The sequence below is a fragment of the Aulostomus chinensis genome, chromosome 19 (assembly GCF_037954235.1).
Source record: "Aulostomus chinensis isolate RoL2024-O1b breed Wild chromosome 19, RoL_Achi_v1.0, whole genome shotgun sequence".
Lineage (NCBI taxonomy): Eukaryota > Metazoa > Chordata > Actinopteri > Syngnathiformes > Aulostomidae > Aulostomus > Aulostomus chinensis.
In genome coordinates this window covers 4,936,715-4,955,390 of record NC_141338.1, presented here as the reverse complement: position 1 = coordinate 4,955,390, position 18,676 = coordinate 4,936,715, and the positions used below count along the sequence as shown (strand labels likewise).

General features: G+C 41.7%; 1 protein-coding gene across 9 annotated transcripts in view; it reads left to right on the top strand.

Annotated features, from left to right (window-relative positions):
- Positions 1–18,676, top strand: part of dab2ipb (DAB2 interacting protein b) — a 171,502-nt gene that overhangs the window by 86,185 nt on the left and 66,641 nt on the right. For all 9 annotated transcript variants that reach the window (XM_086186535.1, XM_086186541.1, XM_086186537.1 and 6 more), the window contains one exon: positions 156–274. In XM_086186535.1, the coding sequence (XP_086042661.1) occupies positions 156–274 (119 nt within the window). The remainder of the gene's footprint in view (positions 1–155; positions 275–18,676) is intronic.

Sequence of the window (18,676 nt, the reverse complement as noted above, 5' to 3'; positions counted from 1 at the left end):
AACCAGACTTGACATTCCTGAATTTAGGATGTGGATCTTAAATGTCATTGTTAATATGTTCTACCTCTCTGCCAAGTTGTTCTTCTTGATCGACGTCTTGGATAGTTCCCATGCAAACTTGTGCTGACAGAGTTTAATGTGTTTCTCCTTGTCAGGGCTTTCTAAGTCGACGGCTGAAGGGCTCGATAAAACGCACCAAGAGTCAACCGAAGCTCGACCGCAACTCCAGCTTCAGACACATCCTCCCTGGCTTCAGGAGCGTCGACAATGACAGGTAGGAGTGTGGTGGTTGTGGTGGTGATGCTGGTGCTGCTTGTGTATGCTGGATTTGCCCAAATCTTTTTCTATTCTGGTGTCTTTTTCTGCCTCATGGCTGGTTATTCAGGTCCCTGCTGGCATGTTTGGTGCTTTGTGAAAACCAGCTGTCATGTTTATATATGTTTAGCTCTTTCTCTTTCTCTTTCACCAGGAAATATGTTGAATCTCTCCTCTGTGGTGTGATGCCATAAACTGTTGGGTTTTTGCCAGCTCAAGTTTGCATATTCAGGTCGTCCATTTCATAACATTTGCTTGACAAATAAACATAAATCTTGAGTGTGATTGAAAGATTTTCTTACATTAAAAGGAATAAAAAAATAATATACTGTTGATAGACCTCAATCATCACATTGCATCTGTTAAACATCTTATTTACCAAACAGTAACGTTGAGCTACCTTGTTGGAAAATCCCAACTTTTTAGGAAACATGGATATTTATCGTCCTCCTCGGGACCAGAGAATGAGATGGATACCCTTCTCTTCTCTGTGCATGCATCAGGGAGCTTAGACCCACAGACAATGCTAGTTAGTTTAGCCTGATAAGTCTTAGTGGGTGGGAAGTGTTCGCGTTGCTGCATCAGAAAAGAAAATATTTCTGACTTTTCTTCCTCCGAATAAGTTTCTTTTGAAATGTTTTTTTCATAGTGAATTTCAAGCAAAACCCTTGTATGTTATAGCAGGAAAAGAACATTTGACAAAAGGATAATTTATGACTTTTGACAAAGGTACTGTAAGCTAACCTCCCATTCCCTTAGTTTTCATTGCGCAAGCTAACTTGCGTTCAGCTAATCAGTGGGAAAAGTGTGTCAGTATTCTTATTCTCTGGGGGAGGACGATAAATTAGTTTAATTCTCAAAATTAACACATTCTTTTAATAACAAATGATACAATAATCTCACCACATCATTTAGGGGTGGACATCCCCTTTGTCACAGCAGACAGCATGATCCTTTGAGCTAGCTTAGCATAGCACATGCTATTCCTTCCAGGTGTAACGGTTGTTAGGAGAGATGAGAGCCTGCTCATTGTGAGGGAAACGTTTTCATGATGACACCAAAACAGTCATAATGGCGTTAAACATGTCAAGATGTTGCGGATGAACAAGTTAGCGGGCGATGGAGTGATGTGGTGAACATTAGCCACCTGCAGGAGGTGATCAAACAGATGATATGCATTCACCAGCCATGGCGCCTCGTGGATGGTATTGTTATGAATAAGTGTGTTGTTCAAATATTAGCCCTTAAACCTATCTTTCATTCTTTTTTTTTTTTTTACCTTAATGCATATGATAGGTATTCGTCCTCCTCCATCATGCTCATGTACAGTTATCAGAGCGTAAACTGCTGGTCTTTGGTGGCGAGCTCGACCCGTGTGATGGTGTCCTGCCTCAGGCTATGATAGCTGGCAGTTTTTGATAACTTCTCCTCGTTTTCTCTGGAGTTTAGCCTCTTGGCAAACATTTTCCCTCATCTAATGATGTTAATTAGGGTTCCAGACGAAAGCTACGTTGACCTATAATCGCACTGCCTGCTCACTCTAGATTTTTCATGGTTAGTCTTTAAAGTAAGCATCAGTAATCCTATCGTTCCCAGCACCAATCTGGAAAAATGCCAAGGTGTCCATCTGTGAGGTTTAATTAATGGAAGTGCTGCATTTGAAGAGAAGTTCTGCAGTATACTGGGTTTCAAAGCTCAGAGCTGAGTTGCTGTTCCTCTCCGTACTTTTAATGATGCATTAACATCACTGTCAAACTATCACCAGAGAACATTAGCAATTGTTCAGTGTGGAACGCGGCGAGCCCCTGGTGCGGTCGGACAAAATGAGCTCATACCTCCTCCTCTTTGTCCTGCTGTCTCTCCTCATTCTCTCAACCACTTCTGCTCGTTTTACATAGCATCTATCATTCCAACCTCAGTAGCTTCTGTCCATTTCAAACTCATCACTCTCGATTTCATCGATGTGCCCACCCACCCCCTTTCTATTTTTCAAACATAGCCGAGATGTCCTAACCTATCACCATTTATCTGTTTCCCTCTGATAACGCCTTGGGTGAAGAATGCAAATATGACAGGAAATTGGAGAATCTAGGAGGTGTCTTATCTCACCTGGAATAACACTGAAACCCTCTTACAAATGCACACAATGACTCCCGTGTAATTCACATTTCCCCTGATTGTAGAAGACGAGGGAACTTGCTTCTCTCTACTGTATCTGTCTTTTGGGACTTTATCAGGGATGGATATAGTAACACGTGTGTGTGCATGCTTTAGTGTGTGAAAAAAACCTGAGAACGCGTGAAAAAGATGCAGAATGTGAGAGTAATGCGCTGTGAGAGGAGTCAGTGACACTCCCTGTCAGCCTGGGACTAGCCTCCCCACAGGGCAGAAAACACTGCAGCAGAAGACGGGCTCGGGGACTGGCAGAAGAGCGAAGAGGGATGATGAGATGGAGGAGAGATGCAGGCTGGAGGGAGGGAATCCTATACCCTGAGAACTCCCTGGTGTGTAGATATGCAGCCTTGAATGTGAGAGATTCAGTGCATGCAGAGAACATTTAGTATTCAGTGTTCATCTCAAACACTGACCACTGCAATGTACATGTGTACTTTATCAAGCAGTATCTGTTAGTAATGGAAAGGTCCAAAGACCCTACAGTTCAGTTGTACCATAATTTTAGTGTCACAATCATTAGCTTATTTTTTGGTGTTCCTCTCTGATATATTGTGGGGGTTTTTTAAACTCCAAAACAAAATTTATCATAGAAAACAATCCAGCATTTACAGTGTTTCGAAGTGTTTTTCCAGCGTTCTGCAAAGACCTGCTCCTCCCCTTTCTCCAACTGGTTCTGACCCTAATCCATCTGACTTCGCCAGTTCGTGCCAAAGCAGTTGCGTGGTCGCGTCATTTGGGGACAGGCCCACATCGGACCTATGCCCATTTCCTCCAAGTGCAGAAAAGATAAGGCCCTTTAGCGCAGAACATGTCACCTACGTTACTCAAATACGGATCAACTGTTTGAAACAACCTTGCAACAAGCTGGCCCTACGCCCATGGGAGCAGCAAACACCTACAGTGGAAGCAGTGCATCAGCTGAAGAGTCGCGGTTATTACAGCCATCTGCTACAGGGCTTCCAGTACCATGTTTGACAGAGCTAGCATGAATGTCAGCGGTGCTAGCATGGCTACTTTTGGCGCTAGCAGCAACTGTAGGGGTAGAAGGGGTAGGAACACATGGAGGTAAACATCAGGTGGTTGAATGTGTCGCTGGTTAAAGGACTTGAAAGTGGTCAGAAGCTGTTGCCATAAAGTCTCCGCAACAGTAAGAACAAAAGGGAGCAGATACTCAGCATCTTGTGGACAAATGTTGTGTGTGTTTGAGAGCTGTGATGACATTATTAGGCCTTTTAGCCTGAGGTGGTCTCAGGAGAGGGACCTGCAGATGAGGAGCAGCTGGACTTACAAAATGAAATATTCATCTGTGTTAATCACAGGCTGGACACTCAGCGAGTACTTCTATCTATAGCACAGCACAGCACAGGTGCACTCACCAGCACTCAAAACAAACTGATTATTTTGCCTAAAATAAACTGTATCTATTTATATGTTGAAAGCAACTCAGTTTTTAGGGTCCTCAGATGTCTCCTGATGTACTTTATCATCCAGCATCACGACATGAGATTATTATGGCAACAGAATAGGCAACTGAGACTACAATGACAGTTGCAGACTAAAATGTTGAAGGTCTTCTGTTCAGCAGCAACTGATCAATGGATTCAACAGTAACAAGTTAGTAATTCCACGTTACTTGGAATATAAATGCAAATTCATCTATTCTTTGTTTTTTCACCTGTAACCACCACCGTTCATTCGTTTGTGTCATCACTCAATAACAGTCTCCATGAATTCTCATGAAAATGCACATATTTTGTATATTTGCCATAAAACCCCCAGGCAGGACCGCTAGCTAGCTTAGCGCAATTACTAGTAGTGGATGAGAAATGTTTTTCCCAAAACGGCCTTCAGCAGAAATATGCTAATACCTTCCACCCTGTACCCTTCTTTGCGCTAAGCTAACTAGCAGCCAGCTGGTCTATTCTGTTCTTGTCTGTGCCTTAATGGATTTGCTTCATAATTTAGTCAAATGTGCAACAAGATCGGAAGCTTGATGCATGATTGGAATTATTTTGCCTCCTGTAGCTGCCATATTGGGTTATTGACGTTAACAAAATCTTTAGTATTGACATGCCTTGATGGATTTTGTGTGCAGTAACATTTTCCTGATGAACAGAGAGGGTGGTTGATCAGTGGACAACTGCCTGTGTCTAGTTTTGAATCTGCAGTGTTTGGAACTATTAATCTGATCTTTATCTGCATAATTACAATAAATCACTGACTGCTCCTTCTCTTGAAGTCTACGCTGTCATCTTCGAATCTACCATCAGATCTTAATAAACTGTCAGGTGCTCAGACATTGGACTCAGTGTGAACCTGCAGAACAAACACAGATCTAATGCATGTAGATTAGGTTGGATATTATCCTCCTTGAGTCCCTTAAACGCACAGTTCTCCTATGGATCCCGCCCACCCAGTTACAGCTGCAGCTTCCTGATAAAAGTCAAACTCGTTACTTAACCTGTCCCCATATCATTGGCTTGTAAGTCTCCAGTTGGAGGTCTTTGTTTTATGCAGTTCAATGCCGGCAGCCTGAAAATATAAATTACATTGACAGCAGAGAATTGTAGGTTGTTTGTTGTTTTCTAAAATGCATCTTGAGTTTTTCCACTCTGTTATGGTTACTGACCTGGTGATGCACTGTACTTTTGCTGCTCTCCGCAGCTCTGATCTTCTCTACTGGTTGTGCTTTTATCAGAGATGATCTGACCCCTTCTAGCTGCTGCTCGCCCATCTGATCCATGCCGACCTCGTATGGACACTGATGGATAGCGTAGTAGTTACAATCTGTGGGCTTTTAGATCCTGCAGCAGCAGGGAGCTGTGAGAGGACAGAGGGATTCACTCTGGCGCTCTTCTCAGGGGTGTGTGTTTGGACTAATAGCTTGCATTTGAGTTGGTTGATACCTGATATTCACCAGTGCCAATGTTATCTGTATAAAATCAAGTTGACTTAATATTCATGTTTAGCACACAATATAAACTTTTCTGAAATTGAAAATAAAGAAAAGACAGTAATTGTCTTATTTTTAAAAATCCCATGAATCTAAATATAATGCATTGTTGTGAAAGATGATGATGAGCAAAAAGAAGACAAGAGACTTGAGCTCTTTGGACTGATAGCGATATGTTAAAACATGATCAATACCTGCTGAGATGCTGGTATTTGTGTGTACCCCAAATTGTTCTAAGTATATTTACTCAATCAACACCTGACAGATAGGGATTTAAAAATGAATGTTTAAGTGACAAATAATAAGCTGACAGGATTGTTGTTCTTGTCTTTGCTTAGGTGCACTTAATGTACGTGTATACCACTTTCACCCTCCCTGAATGCATTAAAATCTTCTTTAAAGCAACATTATGGCCACTTTATTGGTTTAGTCCGACTAAAACTGGACATGTAAATGCATTAAGTCAGGTTGAAGTCATGAGTTTTCAAGTTGGACTAACATTCCTGATAGTGTGGTTGGGGTTCCCAAGGTCTCGCTGTGGTATTCAAACGAAACGTAGCTTGCTAAACTGTTTGGTATCTAATGTGAAAGATGAAACGGAAGACAGACTCATTGAAACGAATTGCTATGGGGTATACCACCACCTACTGTTCCGGAGGTGGACATGCAAATCCATTCTTTCTATTCTGTTATTTATTGGGACAACGAGAGTAGTCCAATGAAATTGCCTGATTGCAAATCTGCCTGTAAACCCACCGAGTGTTTTATGGAGCAGCTCTAAATGTAATCATATATTTTGTTTACAAGAAAATGCAACATGCCAAATCACCCAACCAAATCTAATATAGTCAACAAGAACAAAACGTAGACAAGCAAACCTACGATCCAGCTGAGTTTCCCCTCGCCATGTGTTTGTGTCTCACCTTCTGGTTTCCTCCTTGTTGCATCATGCCAGATGTTCCTGGCCATTGTAAGTATTTATGTCTCGTTCTCGCACTAAGTGTATTAGACTGTGTGTGTGTGTGTGTGTGTGTGTGTGTGTGTGTGTGTGTGTGTGTGTGTGTGTGTGTGTGTTTGTTTGTTTGTTTTGACAGTCCTGGGTTCCTACTGGGCACAAAACATCCGGCCACACCAACAAAATCTCACTCTCTATATAAATAAAGGCATCCTGACACACACGCACGCGCGCACACACGCACGCGCGCACACACAGAGTAAAGTCCCTCGACAGCTATTCCTAGCCACACCCAAATCATTTATGACATTACTGCTGTCACCAGGCCCTCACTCTCAGTCTCCCTCACTATTCAGCCCTTTGTTATGTAAGGTGAAGATTTTTCTGGAGGGAATTTGATGTCCACAGCTGTGTTTGGTTGGAACTGACTGATTGTTGTGTGTTTTTTGATTCTTCCTCTGTGATTGCACATTCATCTACTGTATGCTGCAATTCTCAGCTTTGTTGGCACCAGTGACTCATGGACAGATTCTTCCCGTAGCGAAGCAGGAACAAAAATTTTTTTTCCTGTCACTCACAAACTAAACTTTGATATTTTTGTATTACACCCATATTCCACCCCGTTTCCTTCCCTTGACATTGGTCAACATATGCTGTCTACTTTTGCATTTCGTACATGGAATGCTATGTGTTGATGTGTGCTAGACCCTACTGTTCTCCTTATAAGGTCATGTCCTTGGTGTTCCTGTCCTGTACAGAATTTTTCTAAGTGCATGGTTGGAGAGGTTCCTTAAAAGATAAGCACTTAAAGAATGGAAAGGTGACAGGAAACATGCAATCTGCGCATAAAAAATACAAAATACCACAAAATAAAAACAGATTTCTTGAGGTCAGAGCCCCATTCTCTTTAGATTTAAATTCTTTCCACATGTAATTGTTCAGTAAATTTGACCACTTCTACATGCTGGTCCTTCAGCACAGTGCCAGGATGATCCTTTTGGTGTCTCCGTGTCTTATTGTATTTTGTCTTGATTTACCTCTTTGATTTAATATTAGTAAAAACTAGTCATATTCAGGTCCTATAAAGTTCCATGAGCTGTGAAGCTCAGCGCTGACAACTTTCAACGGCACAAAAACTCGGAGAGCTTTTTTCCAGCTCCCAGTTGAAAATAATTTTACTTTTATAAGGACTGCCGCTCATTTTTCACATGCTAATTATGGCAAAATTTCACACAAAAGTCTTAATAGCACAAGATGATGAAGTGGTGACATTTTACCCCCCCCCCCCAAAAAAAAAGATCCAACATCAACTTCAGTATGACATAATGGTCTGCAAAAGCACTTTTCTTGCTGGTGTTCAATGCTTTCTCAGTAACACCTTCAATAATGATGAGACTGGGCTAAAACATTCAACTTTTTATGAAAGTGACTTAAAATCTGTACCACAGAGAATATATAACAGGACTCTGGACAAACATGTATTTGAACTGCAACTGGACTGGTTGGCAGAGGCGTACAACCACAAGGGGGTGATTCTAGTTCATAATTACAACGTATCAAATGGCCGGCCGCGTGTGATGTCAGCAGCGTCGCTGTGCAGCTCCGTCGGCTTTAGCTACGACGTCATGGTTTTGCTCCCCTGCTCTTTTACCGTAGTACGGCAGTTTTGAAATTAAAACCTCTAAAAATCCACCATACACTAAACCTGTCCATCAACACACAGTTAGCAGCTAGCTGGTGAACATAGTGTAGCATTAAGCAGCGAAAAAATATCAAAATTATTAATATGGAGATGAAACCAATGAATGATGATATTGCTATTGCTATTATATTGATATTAAATAATCAACTGTGTGCTGACGAGAGCCTGACCTATGCAGGATATTTAAAGCCATTCCAAAATTTTGGAGTAAATGACTTCTGATAAATGTATCGGCCAAAACATCCTTGATTTGTTTGTGTTTTGTGCAAGGAGGTGTGCAGTTAATGCAGGGTTTTACAGTTTCTCATTTAACTTTGATGTCCCATATTATAAACTTTATTTATGCATATAGCACCTCATATTCAAAAAGTGCTTTATAGTAAAAAAAAAAAAGATAAAAATACAAGCCCCAAACATAAAAGAAAACAGAAGATCAAACAACAAAAAAACGGAGAATGAAAAGTTATCAGATGAAGTGAAGATGACACAAGATAGAACCAGCATATATCAAATATTCACAAACGCTTTCTTATGAAAGAAAGTTTAAAGAAACAAGAAAAGAAGATGCCTGTGTGAATTACCCCGGGCATCTTTTTTATGAATTATGTTCTGCAAAAGAAGTATTTTTCATGACCGCACCGATCGGACTACATATCGTCCGATACAGATGAGTGGCAAAAATCGTCCAAACAGACGCATCAGTCAGGCTCCAGGCCCAACAAGGTCACTAAGTCAACAACTGGGTCATGAAACAGTGCTGCGATCACAACTTCTTCCCTCTGCATGCTGCAGGTTACAGCTAGTATGTTTCCACATTCTCACTTCATATAATGCTTTGGATTGACAGACATGATGTGCAATTTAAAAAAACCAAAAAAAAACCAAACGTCATGAGGAAGTTAAGTAGTGCTTCGAGCGTGCTGTAAGACGCTTTAGCCTGTACCTCTGAATAGCTTCCTGTAACAGGATTCAAGAGCCCTTGATGGAAACCTCCGCTCATCTTTCCATAACACTGCACCGATGAGTACCAAGGTAATTGTTGCAGGTGGGGCTGTTGAAGTGTGTATGTGCATGATGGAAAGAGAGTAGCAGAGAAAGAGAGACATCCATCCATAAATCCAATAAAGCCATGACATTTAGAGTTATTAAATTCTGTAAACATTCCCCAGGTGGTACGCCTGTAATATCCGACCCTTTGTATTGTCCCTCCCTTCTTCTTCCCCCACATCTCACTTACTTACTGACATTCACTTTTTTTTGCTCTCCCTGCCCCCAGCCTCTATTAACCCTGTATGTTATAAGCCTCCGCCTTTGACTCACTCTCAATGTGCCTATTAGATTATCTGTATATGCCCCCTGTCCTTTCCTGCTTCTCTTCCAGTTATATTTGGAGCTCTCACTGTAGCGGCAGTTCAGTTCCTGCTACTTACAAGCCAATCCGGTGCACTCTCTCTTGCCCCCAGATCACCTTCTCACCTCTCACTGCTCTTCTTTTTTTTTTTTTTTAATAAATTCCATGCTACTTTACCACCAGTTTCCTCCTCACTCCTGCTCTTGTTCACATTTTTAAGCCTTTTTATTTTATTTTTTTTTACACTCACCCTGTTGCTACCAAAATTTGCATCGCTGTCAGATTTGTTTCAGCTCATTGTTGCAGATGCTGAAGTGGGACCGCCATCTTTGACAGCTGCATGTAACACTGCTACTCAGACAAACTACATTAATGTTTGTCACAACCTGATTTGCCCGATAAAATTAAAAGACATGACACAGGAATGAAAATGAAGATGTACAACAGAGATGATCTAAACTTTTGCATACGCTTTTTTGTTTGTTATCTTTGAAATAGAGTCTAGATGTTATAGTTCCATACAGAACAGATGCAAATAGTCCTGTTAGCACTGGCTAACTGGTTAGCCTAACATGCTGTGTACAGTGTGAAACTCATACTCTTAAGTGCTGTAACATGTTATTTTGCCCGATATTTAATCTCTTATAAACACTCAAAATGAAAAAAAAACAAAGCATGTAACTTCATGACTGAATTGCAACTCAAACATCATAAGTAGTATATGTAACGTTAGTCAGTCAGCACCGACAGGTCAATCAGGGTCTGTCTGCGTTGCTGTACATTCAAGATGGCGGACTGGTAAAACATGAGCCATTCTGATTGCAACACAGGCCTGTTATCTTCTTCCTCGGCGTCTTTGCCACCGCTCCCCTCGTCCAGTTCCTCTGAATCTGAAAAACAACAGCAATGCTTTCATTATACTCAGTGCAGCGGTCTAATTAGGCAGAGGAAGAAGGCACGTTTCTCCCACTCTTCCTCTTTTTGGCATCTTCCCTCCCTTGCCATCTCATTTGCAATGCATCAGTAGGGTTTGTGTTCATGAAACACAACCCCTCTGTAAATAATGCGTTCTACAGAGCAGGTTTCATTTCCCATTCTGCATTATTACAGAGCAGAATGCAGTCAATGAGCTCATCAATAGAATCAAAAACCTTAATCTCTCGTTTGTTGATGATTACAACGCTTATCTGTTTCTGCTTGAGACACAATGAGGACTTTATTGATGGAGTGTTGTGAGAGGTGGGTGTTATTGTGGAAAGGCTTATGTCCTGCTGCCATAAAAAGTGGACTCTTCATTTGATCAAGGACAGACATGCCTATTCATTTCAGGGGTTCAAACACTTGTGTCTTTCGGTTTCTGTTTTCTCAACTGATCTCAGGGTTAGAGTCCGTGGTACATGGCGTCCCCTAGGAAGCTGAAGTATACCATTGAAGATAAATCCAGTCCTCTGAATGATTCAGTCACTGCTTGTGTTAGTCGCACAAAGAGCCTCAACCCCAGCCAATCATTTGGAAAAACACAGAACCCTGATAAAGGAGGAAATGTGATCACTGCCTTTAGTTTGTCTGTTTGTTAGCGGGATAACGGTGCATCGATTTTGATTACATTTCATAGGATGATCAGACTTTGGGAATCGATCCAGATCCAATGACGCCATATTGTCTCGGTGGAGGTCTACGTTATCCTGGAATCTCCACAACCACTGGAAATAATCTGATGACATTTCATTCATTTCATTATTAACAAGAAACAAGTGCTTCAATTTTGGACTCATGGCCATTTTCAAGATATGGCGATGGACGTATTGAATGGTTGAGAGGAGAACGTTGCAGCATCTGGATCGCTCCTTGATCATACACTCTATATTTTAGACATGATGGGCAATATCACTGAAGAGGTTCAGTGTATTTGCAGTGAGAAGACAATTTATAAATAGAATTTAATCACACTTCTTGGTGGAAGTATGTATTCTCAGGGCAGCTTTTAGTTATGCCTCTGTGTCAGTGAAAGCTGTAGCCGGGAGGCATTGTTAGTTCTGATTGTCTGTCTTTCCATCCAACCCATTCTCTTTCATGGGATATCTGCGATATTCCCAGAGGAATTTCTTCAAATTTGCCTCAAACATCAGCTAGGACTCATGAACAAGCTTAAAAAAGTGTTAAGGGTTAAAGGTGAAGGTCACTTTGACGGACACACTGCAGAAGCATTCAACAGCAGTGTGGAATTTCTAGTTTTAATCAATTTCGCCATTCATTATGTCAGATAAATGTGGCTCTGTCTGTTCAAACATGTGATAAATCCTGTTACTGAACGTGGACACACAGCTGACAGACGCTTGAAGGTCTTACACCAGCAGCTTATGAAAGTGATTACAAACTACATTATTGCAGTCTGTTTTTGGAAACCGGAGAAATTAAGCGGCGCTCTTGCAACTGTAGCACCCTCCCCTCAAGAACAATCTACTGATCCCTGAAGATTCAGCCAACAATACCATATTTTTCCAACAAATTCAAGCTAGCTTTCCAATTGAAGTTTCCATTATAATATGCTAATGTGCAATTAGATTTCACTTGGCATTGGTTCCACCTCACAGCTCAGCTTATTTAGAAAGCATTTCACTTCCATTAAGAGGAAGTGCTCCTTTCTCATCCCTGTATTAAACAGAATGTGTGCAATTCGCATCATAACAAAACAGTCTTGCGTTACCTTCAACGTATTCTAGGAGGCTCTGCGGTAATTTGCTACCTTTGATCACTTTACTGTCTCCATGATTTGCAGCAGATTCATACTTGGAGCCATCAGAGTGATGTTGACCCCTGGCCAGCTGGTGGGTTTTGGTGGTTCACTTGATGTTTAACCCTGCAGGGCCTTCGGTGGGCCAGGGCGAGCGTAGCCAAGGGTCTTCTCGCTTTCATTTTCTCTTCGGGTAATGAGCTGTAATGGATAGGGCCTGGAGCGTGACAGGAATACTGAGGGCCCCATCAAAGCGGTGCCCTGCGCATCCCAGTATGCATGCAAACACTCATTTACTCACTCACGCCATTCTTCAATCCACTCAGGACACAAGCCTTTTAGTTATTAACCTGCAGAGATATCATAAATATTAGAAACTGTGGAGACTTCTTGAAGGCAGCACCATGATCAGTGTGTGAATAAACATCAGGAGTAAGAGTCAGGCTTGTCAGAGTCAGCATGTTGATGGTCCTTTAGGTGGAGTCGTGATGCTGGGAAGCACTCACGTATGCGCATATTAGAAGCTGCTGCAAAACGTCAGCGCCTACAAGGACTAACATCTGATTAGTATTTGGTGAAAGCAAGATAAATTGGTCATAGAGAAAATGAATCCACTCATTGCACACATTGACAGAAAATGTTTGAGTGGAAGTGTTTGTCCAGATGGTTCTTTGAATCTTACAGACTCACAAAATTATCTGGAGATGCTTTTTCACCACTTTCCTTTCACTAACAAGCCGGTGTGACATTGTAATAGCCACCCTCCCTCGGACTAATTTTGCGGTCTCTGCATGTGTGTAATCTACTGTTAGATTGTCTGCCTAATAGTCGCTCACATGTTGCATAATTAAGGACCGTCCACCAGTGTTTTCAGACGTTCCATTAAAGCCACCGTCATCATGATGAGCCAACAGCCAAATGAGTCATCGTTCCCCAAGGAGAAGACGACAAGCCTAAGAAGCATCCATTCAGTTTTGTGGCACATCACTTTTTCACTGTCTTCAAAAATGTGAGTCGGCCCTTTTTCTAAGGTCTTCCTTCCCTGGGAAACTGTACTCGGGAATATGTTATATTATTGTCTTCTTCAGTGACCTTCCTATAAGCCCCCGTTGCTGGTAGGAAGGACGGCGTTTACCGACCGCTACTGCCGCATGTCACTGAAGCTCTGCCAGGATATTGAATTATTTGTGCAGTGCTTGATTAAACTCTTGGTTCCTGCTACCTCTTTCAACGAAACCTCAAAGAATGTCATCAGTCTCAGAATGTGTAGGGACTGACCTGTGAGTCCGTGGATTTATATATACAGTAATAGAAGGGAGAACATCTTTTTCAGTCCCATTGTCATACTGGCAGTTACTCTCTCTGCTATTCTCGTCAGTGCAGATCATTTTCAAAATGCAACATGATTTCATACTTGAGCGGACTCGGCGTTAACCTCAGTTCTGTTCCTTGGTTTGGAAGTTAAGATGATTTAGCTCAGGTGTGAAGACTGTAACCAGGTGTGTAGAGGCAGCAGAGACCTGGAGAGTCAGCCACACCCATGCCACTGAAGGAAGAGATACTGCATCACTGGAAACATTTACTGTGTATAATGTATGCTTTCTTCCAGGAGCCTATAATGTAGATCAGCTAATGTACCACTGAATGTATCACTGCAACCTTATTTTTGTAATATAAAGATGCTCAATAAATCTTAGTGATGGAGCGCTTGGAACTTTGACTCAGCACTGATGAAGCTTAATGGGCTCCTGGTGTGCTTCATTATCCACCACTCACAATGGCTCCTCCAGACGCTGCCTCATCAAGGTCAGACTGTCGCGGCGTATGAGTGCATCTGTATTAGGGCAGCGGCCAGTGTGACCCGGGTCTTTATTTACTGTCTTCATTTATCCCAGAGACGCACTGACAGAGAGGAAGGGGGATGAACTCTGCTGAAGCGTCCTTTCATTCTGAGTTTAGCCACTCTCTTGCTATTTCATATGATTTATTTAAATTTTTCACCTGTTAAAACTCTAAAAGTTCCATAAATGTTTTTGGTTTTGATCTTTAATTAGGTTCAATGCATTAATACACACAGTAGAGCTACTGACTCTTACTTTTAAAAATCTGAGCATTGCTATGTATAATTCTTTTTGATAAATACCAATTTCCTGCTGGTCAGAACGATTGCTGTAATATTTATCACATGCAGCTCAAGTGAATTAACTTAATTATAAGAGAGACTGGTGCATGTCGCATAACAGCAGCACAGCTCCGCTGGTGCAGTGTGACCTAGTTCGAAACAAACATTTAAGCACCAAGGTGCAGAGCCGACTGTGTACCTCACTGCCTGCTCACAGCTCGTCCCTCTCGCTCCTGATCGTTTACGTTGAACGCCAAAAGAGGTTCATCACTTTTACGCCATATTCTCATGTCCCTCCGACTAATATTTGCAAAATAACCAGTAAGACAGCGTTTTTGCCACTGCATCCTCTCCTCTTTTAATTGTAAATACAAGAACACACAATGAAGTAGAAGAGAAATTCAAATGGAACCGGTTAAATCAGAGTAGCCTGTCATGCTACTGTGAGATTTTAATGATCTTATCTGTGTGGTTTTAGCTTCACATGGTTCTGAAGTCCTGGGTAAGACTTAAGTGCAGGCTGTATGATGATACCACCTGCTGAAGTGCAGGCATCAGCAATGTTTTCTGCCGTATTACGAGTGGTTTGTTTGTAGACGTGGGTCGTTGCGTTGGTCACATCGTGAGATGGTTATCCACGACAATGGCTGTCTTTGAACCTCTTTCACAGTGGAATGGCCAAAACCCGGCTATACAAAAGACGTTATTTGGACGATATTGTGCGCTGAAATTGCATCTGGGTCAGACTTTCAGTTTTTGATTGTGCATTTATTTTCAAATTGTGCAGGGAACTCTGCGAAACGGAGCCGATTTTCATCATGATGTTTGATCCACTGATTTTTGAACATATCATTTCCAAATTTGTGACACATCATTGATAAATAACAAATTGGCTATTACGGAGCGGCGCAACAAGCTGCTGAACATTTACATACTTTCCAAAGAGTGGATATGAACAAGGAGATCAGCTTCTTGTGTGCATATCCAGCAGACACAGGCACTGGTAGACAAGCCACGCAGTGAATCTGAAGCCTGTTTTCCACTGGCCAAAAACCCACAAACATCCAGCTTTTGTCTGTCATGGAAAAGAGTTTCATTGGTGATCAATCAGGATGAAATGAGTAAATACGGGTGTTGAACGGCTCTGGTTCTGATCAGTACTGATGTAAACACAAACCTGGGTGAACGACACAGTGATTGTGGTCTGCTTCTGGCACTAACTTCTAAGGCGTTTTGTCACCTAAGCCACATATTCACTCCGTCTGCATTCAAGTAGCTTTCTATCATCATTCATTGATGTTGAGTTTGAGTGGATATCCAACGAAACCTTGTTTTCCTCTAACACACACAAACACAACACACTAGGGGGAAAAAGAGAAGCAGAAAGTCTCTACTCGCGAAGGAAAAGGGGTCAGTGGGATAACGAGTACCTGTGTACCTGCACATGGGTATGTACAGTTGGAAAAGGATATAACTTCATTAGTACCAGGCCTCTCTCAACAGTTTAATGCAACTGCTTTGCATTCGATTTGTCTGGTGCCTCTCCTCATGTGATGCTCTCAAGCAGTTCAAAGACTGCCCCTGAAATGACAAACCTCACTGGCAGAGCCTGAGATTGGAAGTTTTGACTAACACAGAGAACAAGAAACATTCAGAAATAACAAACAGTATGCCAGTACAAGAGGAGGCTGGGGAACCGGCAGCAGTAGCGTGGCAACAAGGGCAGAATTCAGCTACTTCAGGTGCTAAACGCTTGACTATGTTCACTAATTAGTTTGTTTCTAATGGTGTTTGGTGCTGTGCTGGGGACATATGGTGAGTTTGTCAGAGCCCTTTTTTTCTGAACAACAGTCAACACAGTAAAATGTCATTGAAGGCATTTTCAAAGTTTCTATGTTCAGTTGATCTAAAATGCATCACTGAAAACCAGAAGTGTTCAATCTGCTCGGGGAACTTGCATCTGGCAGCAGGGAGACATAAACACAGGAGAAAGGTCCCAAGGTCATTGGGAGATGCATTCACATTCATAATATCACTTGTGTAGATGTAGAGTGTGTTGTGAGACCAGTAATATAACCTTCAAAGGTGTTGAAAATTGGTTATTTTTGCAAATTAGATAGCTTCAGAAAAAGGCTACAGTGTTAGACATGATTTTATTTGAGGGCAGCAATTTGAATATAAAGGACTCACACTGAATATCATTAAAACTTTAGTAGCAAGTTGTTGTAGCCGCAGTGATATTAGGATCTGGGGTTCATGGCCAGTACATTTAAGGAAGAAGCTCACGACCGGACTGCTGCATAAACTGCGAGACCCTGCATGGATGCGGCCTCAGTGCTGAGGATGATCGAATGATGGCGTCAGCCGAGCTGGTAGAAGAAAACAGGTGCAACTAATTGCACTGATAAAAAGGATAATGATTAGAGATCGGCTTTGTGTGTGGGGTTTGTTTTTCTTTTGGGGGGGGTAGCGGACTTGGTTTTACTTAATTGGATTGAGTCAAACTAAAAGGAGTTGCTCTCTAGATTTTGACTGATAGAATAATAGTGGAAGAATCTCTCGAGATAAAACCCTAAAATGCAGATCCTAAAAGCAGGTCTGGAAACTGTAACTCCAGTTAAAACAACACGTCCTTTACATTTCCCATTCTCCCATTAGAATATTAAGCATTCGTTTGACTTTCATAGTTAAAATCAGCAGGATTTCTTTTTGTTTTGTTTGACTTTTTTTCTTAATCGCATCAATACAATCATCATTTTTCACCTGAAATCCAGAGAGAGCGGGGATGTGTACTGTGTCAATTGTATGCGCATAAATCAATATAGCTCTTATTGCACCACGCTGCATACAGAGAAGAGAGGTCTAGTCAAGACAACATGCTGCCCCGAACAAAACAAACCTATTTTTAAATGCATGATGAGAATATTATGTGCAATGTTGTTGAGCCATAGTAATAAAAGACATGCAAAGTTTCCGTTATTCATAAAATGCAGGGCACCTGATGCACAGACAGAGCAGAAAGGTCTGTGCTCAAAGTTCTCCTTTCCTGCTGTTTCTTGACAAAACATGAGCATGACATCTGCAGACCGCTGGCTTACTAAGAGGAAGAGAACCCGTGCACTCCAACTCTGGTGACCTGAGATGATGCCTTGTGAACACAAGCCGTGAGCGCACGCTAGTGTGCAGAATCTTATATGGGCTGTCTCTCTTGTAGGTGCATCAGTTACATTCACTTCTGCTGGAGTCAGCGAGCCACCCGCGGGCCCAGCAGTCGCCAAAGCTGTGGCAGGTGGACATGTTAAGACAGGGACGCGGTGAATGTGATTACAGGTGTGATGTTGTCAGATCCCCTTCACTTTATGTAGTAAGCTGGTGATCTGACTGTGACATGGAGCCGAATCAGGACTTGTCTGCAACTTCACGCTAATGGTGTCACTCCAGTGAACGGCGGCTTTTTTCAGAAGTTAAATGATTCGTTGTAAAATGAGTGTGTGTGTGTGTGTGTGTGTGTGTGTGTGTGTGTGTGTGTGTGTGTGTGTGTGTGTGTGTGTCTTCACTGGCTTTAAAGACACACTTAATATAATTTGATTTCTTTACATCTGGAGGCATGAGATGATGATTCAACAGTAGTTGACTAATGTAGCTGTTATGTTCCTTTTTTTTTGTGTCCAACACTGGCTGAAGTTAATTAATAGCACACTTGTTTCCCAAGTTTAAATGGAGCCGGGTTTCAGCGTTTTTGCTTTTTTCAATTGCTAGTGAATATGTCCCCTAATCCCTGTTACCTTTTAAATTACCTTTTTTGTAACTTTATTTTAACTCTTATAGTCAATGTCTTTTCCTTTTGCCTTCAGTCCTGTGTCTATTGCACTTCAAGCACTTTAATGTGAAGCACTTTGGTGCGGCTCAGCCGTCTGTAAATGTGCTGTAGAAATAAAATTGACTGGGCTTGACTTAACTACACTAAAGTTTTGAAAACAGGTTCAAAATTTCACAAGCGCCAACCAGAATAACCAAGAAAGCATTTACCATGTTGTAACTCAGTAAACACAAAAACATGAACTCAATTCTCATGGCTCTCTCTCATGGTAAGTAGAAGAACTTCAATCTGTACTGCACAACAGGCTGTAGGGTGTTTGTTTGTCCCATAGTGGTTAATACTAGTTTAGATTTAGTTTTTTTGTTGGAGAACCACCAGGTGGATTTCAGTGGGACACTCTTGTTGCAAGTAGTTGTATTGTGTACTCTTTAGAGTTGTATCAGCACTTGCCGTTGATTCTTGAGTAAAATTGCAGTGTAAATGAAACTTTTGACTAAGATTGGTTAAAATTTTAACCAGTAGTCACCAGACCGGTGTCAGCTTCAGGGG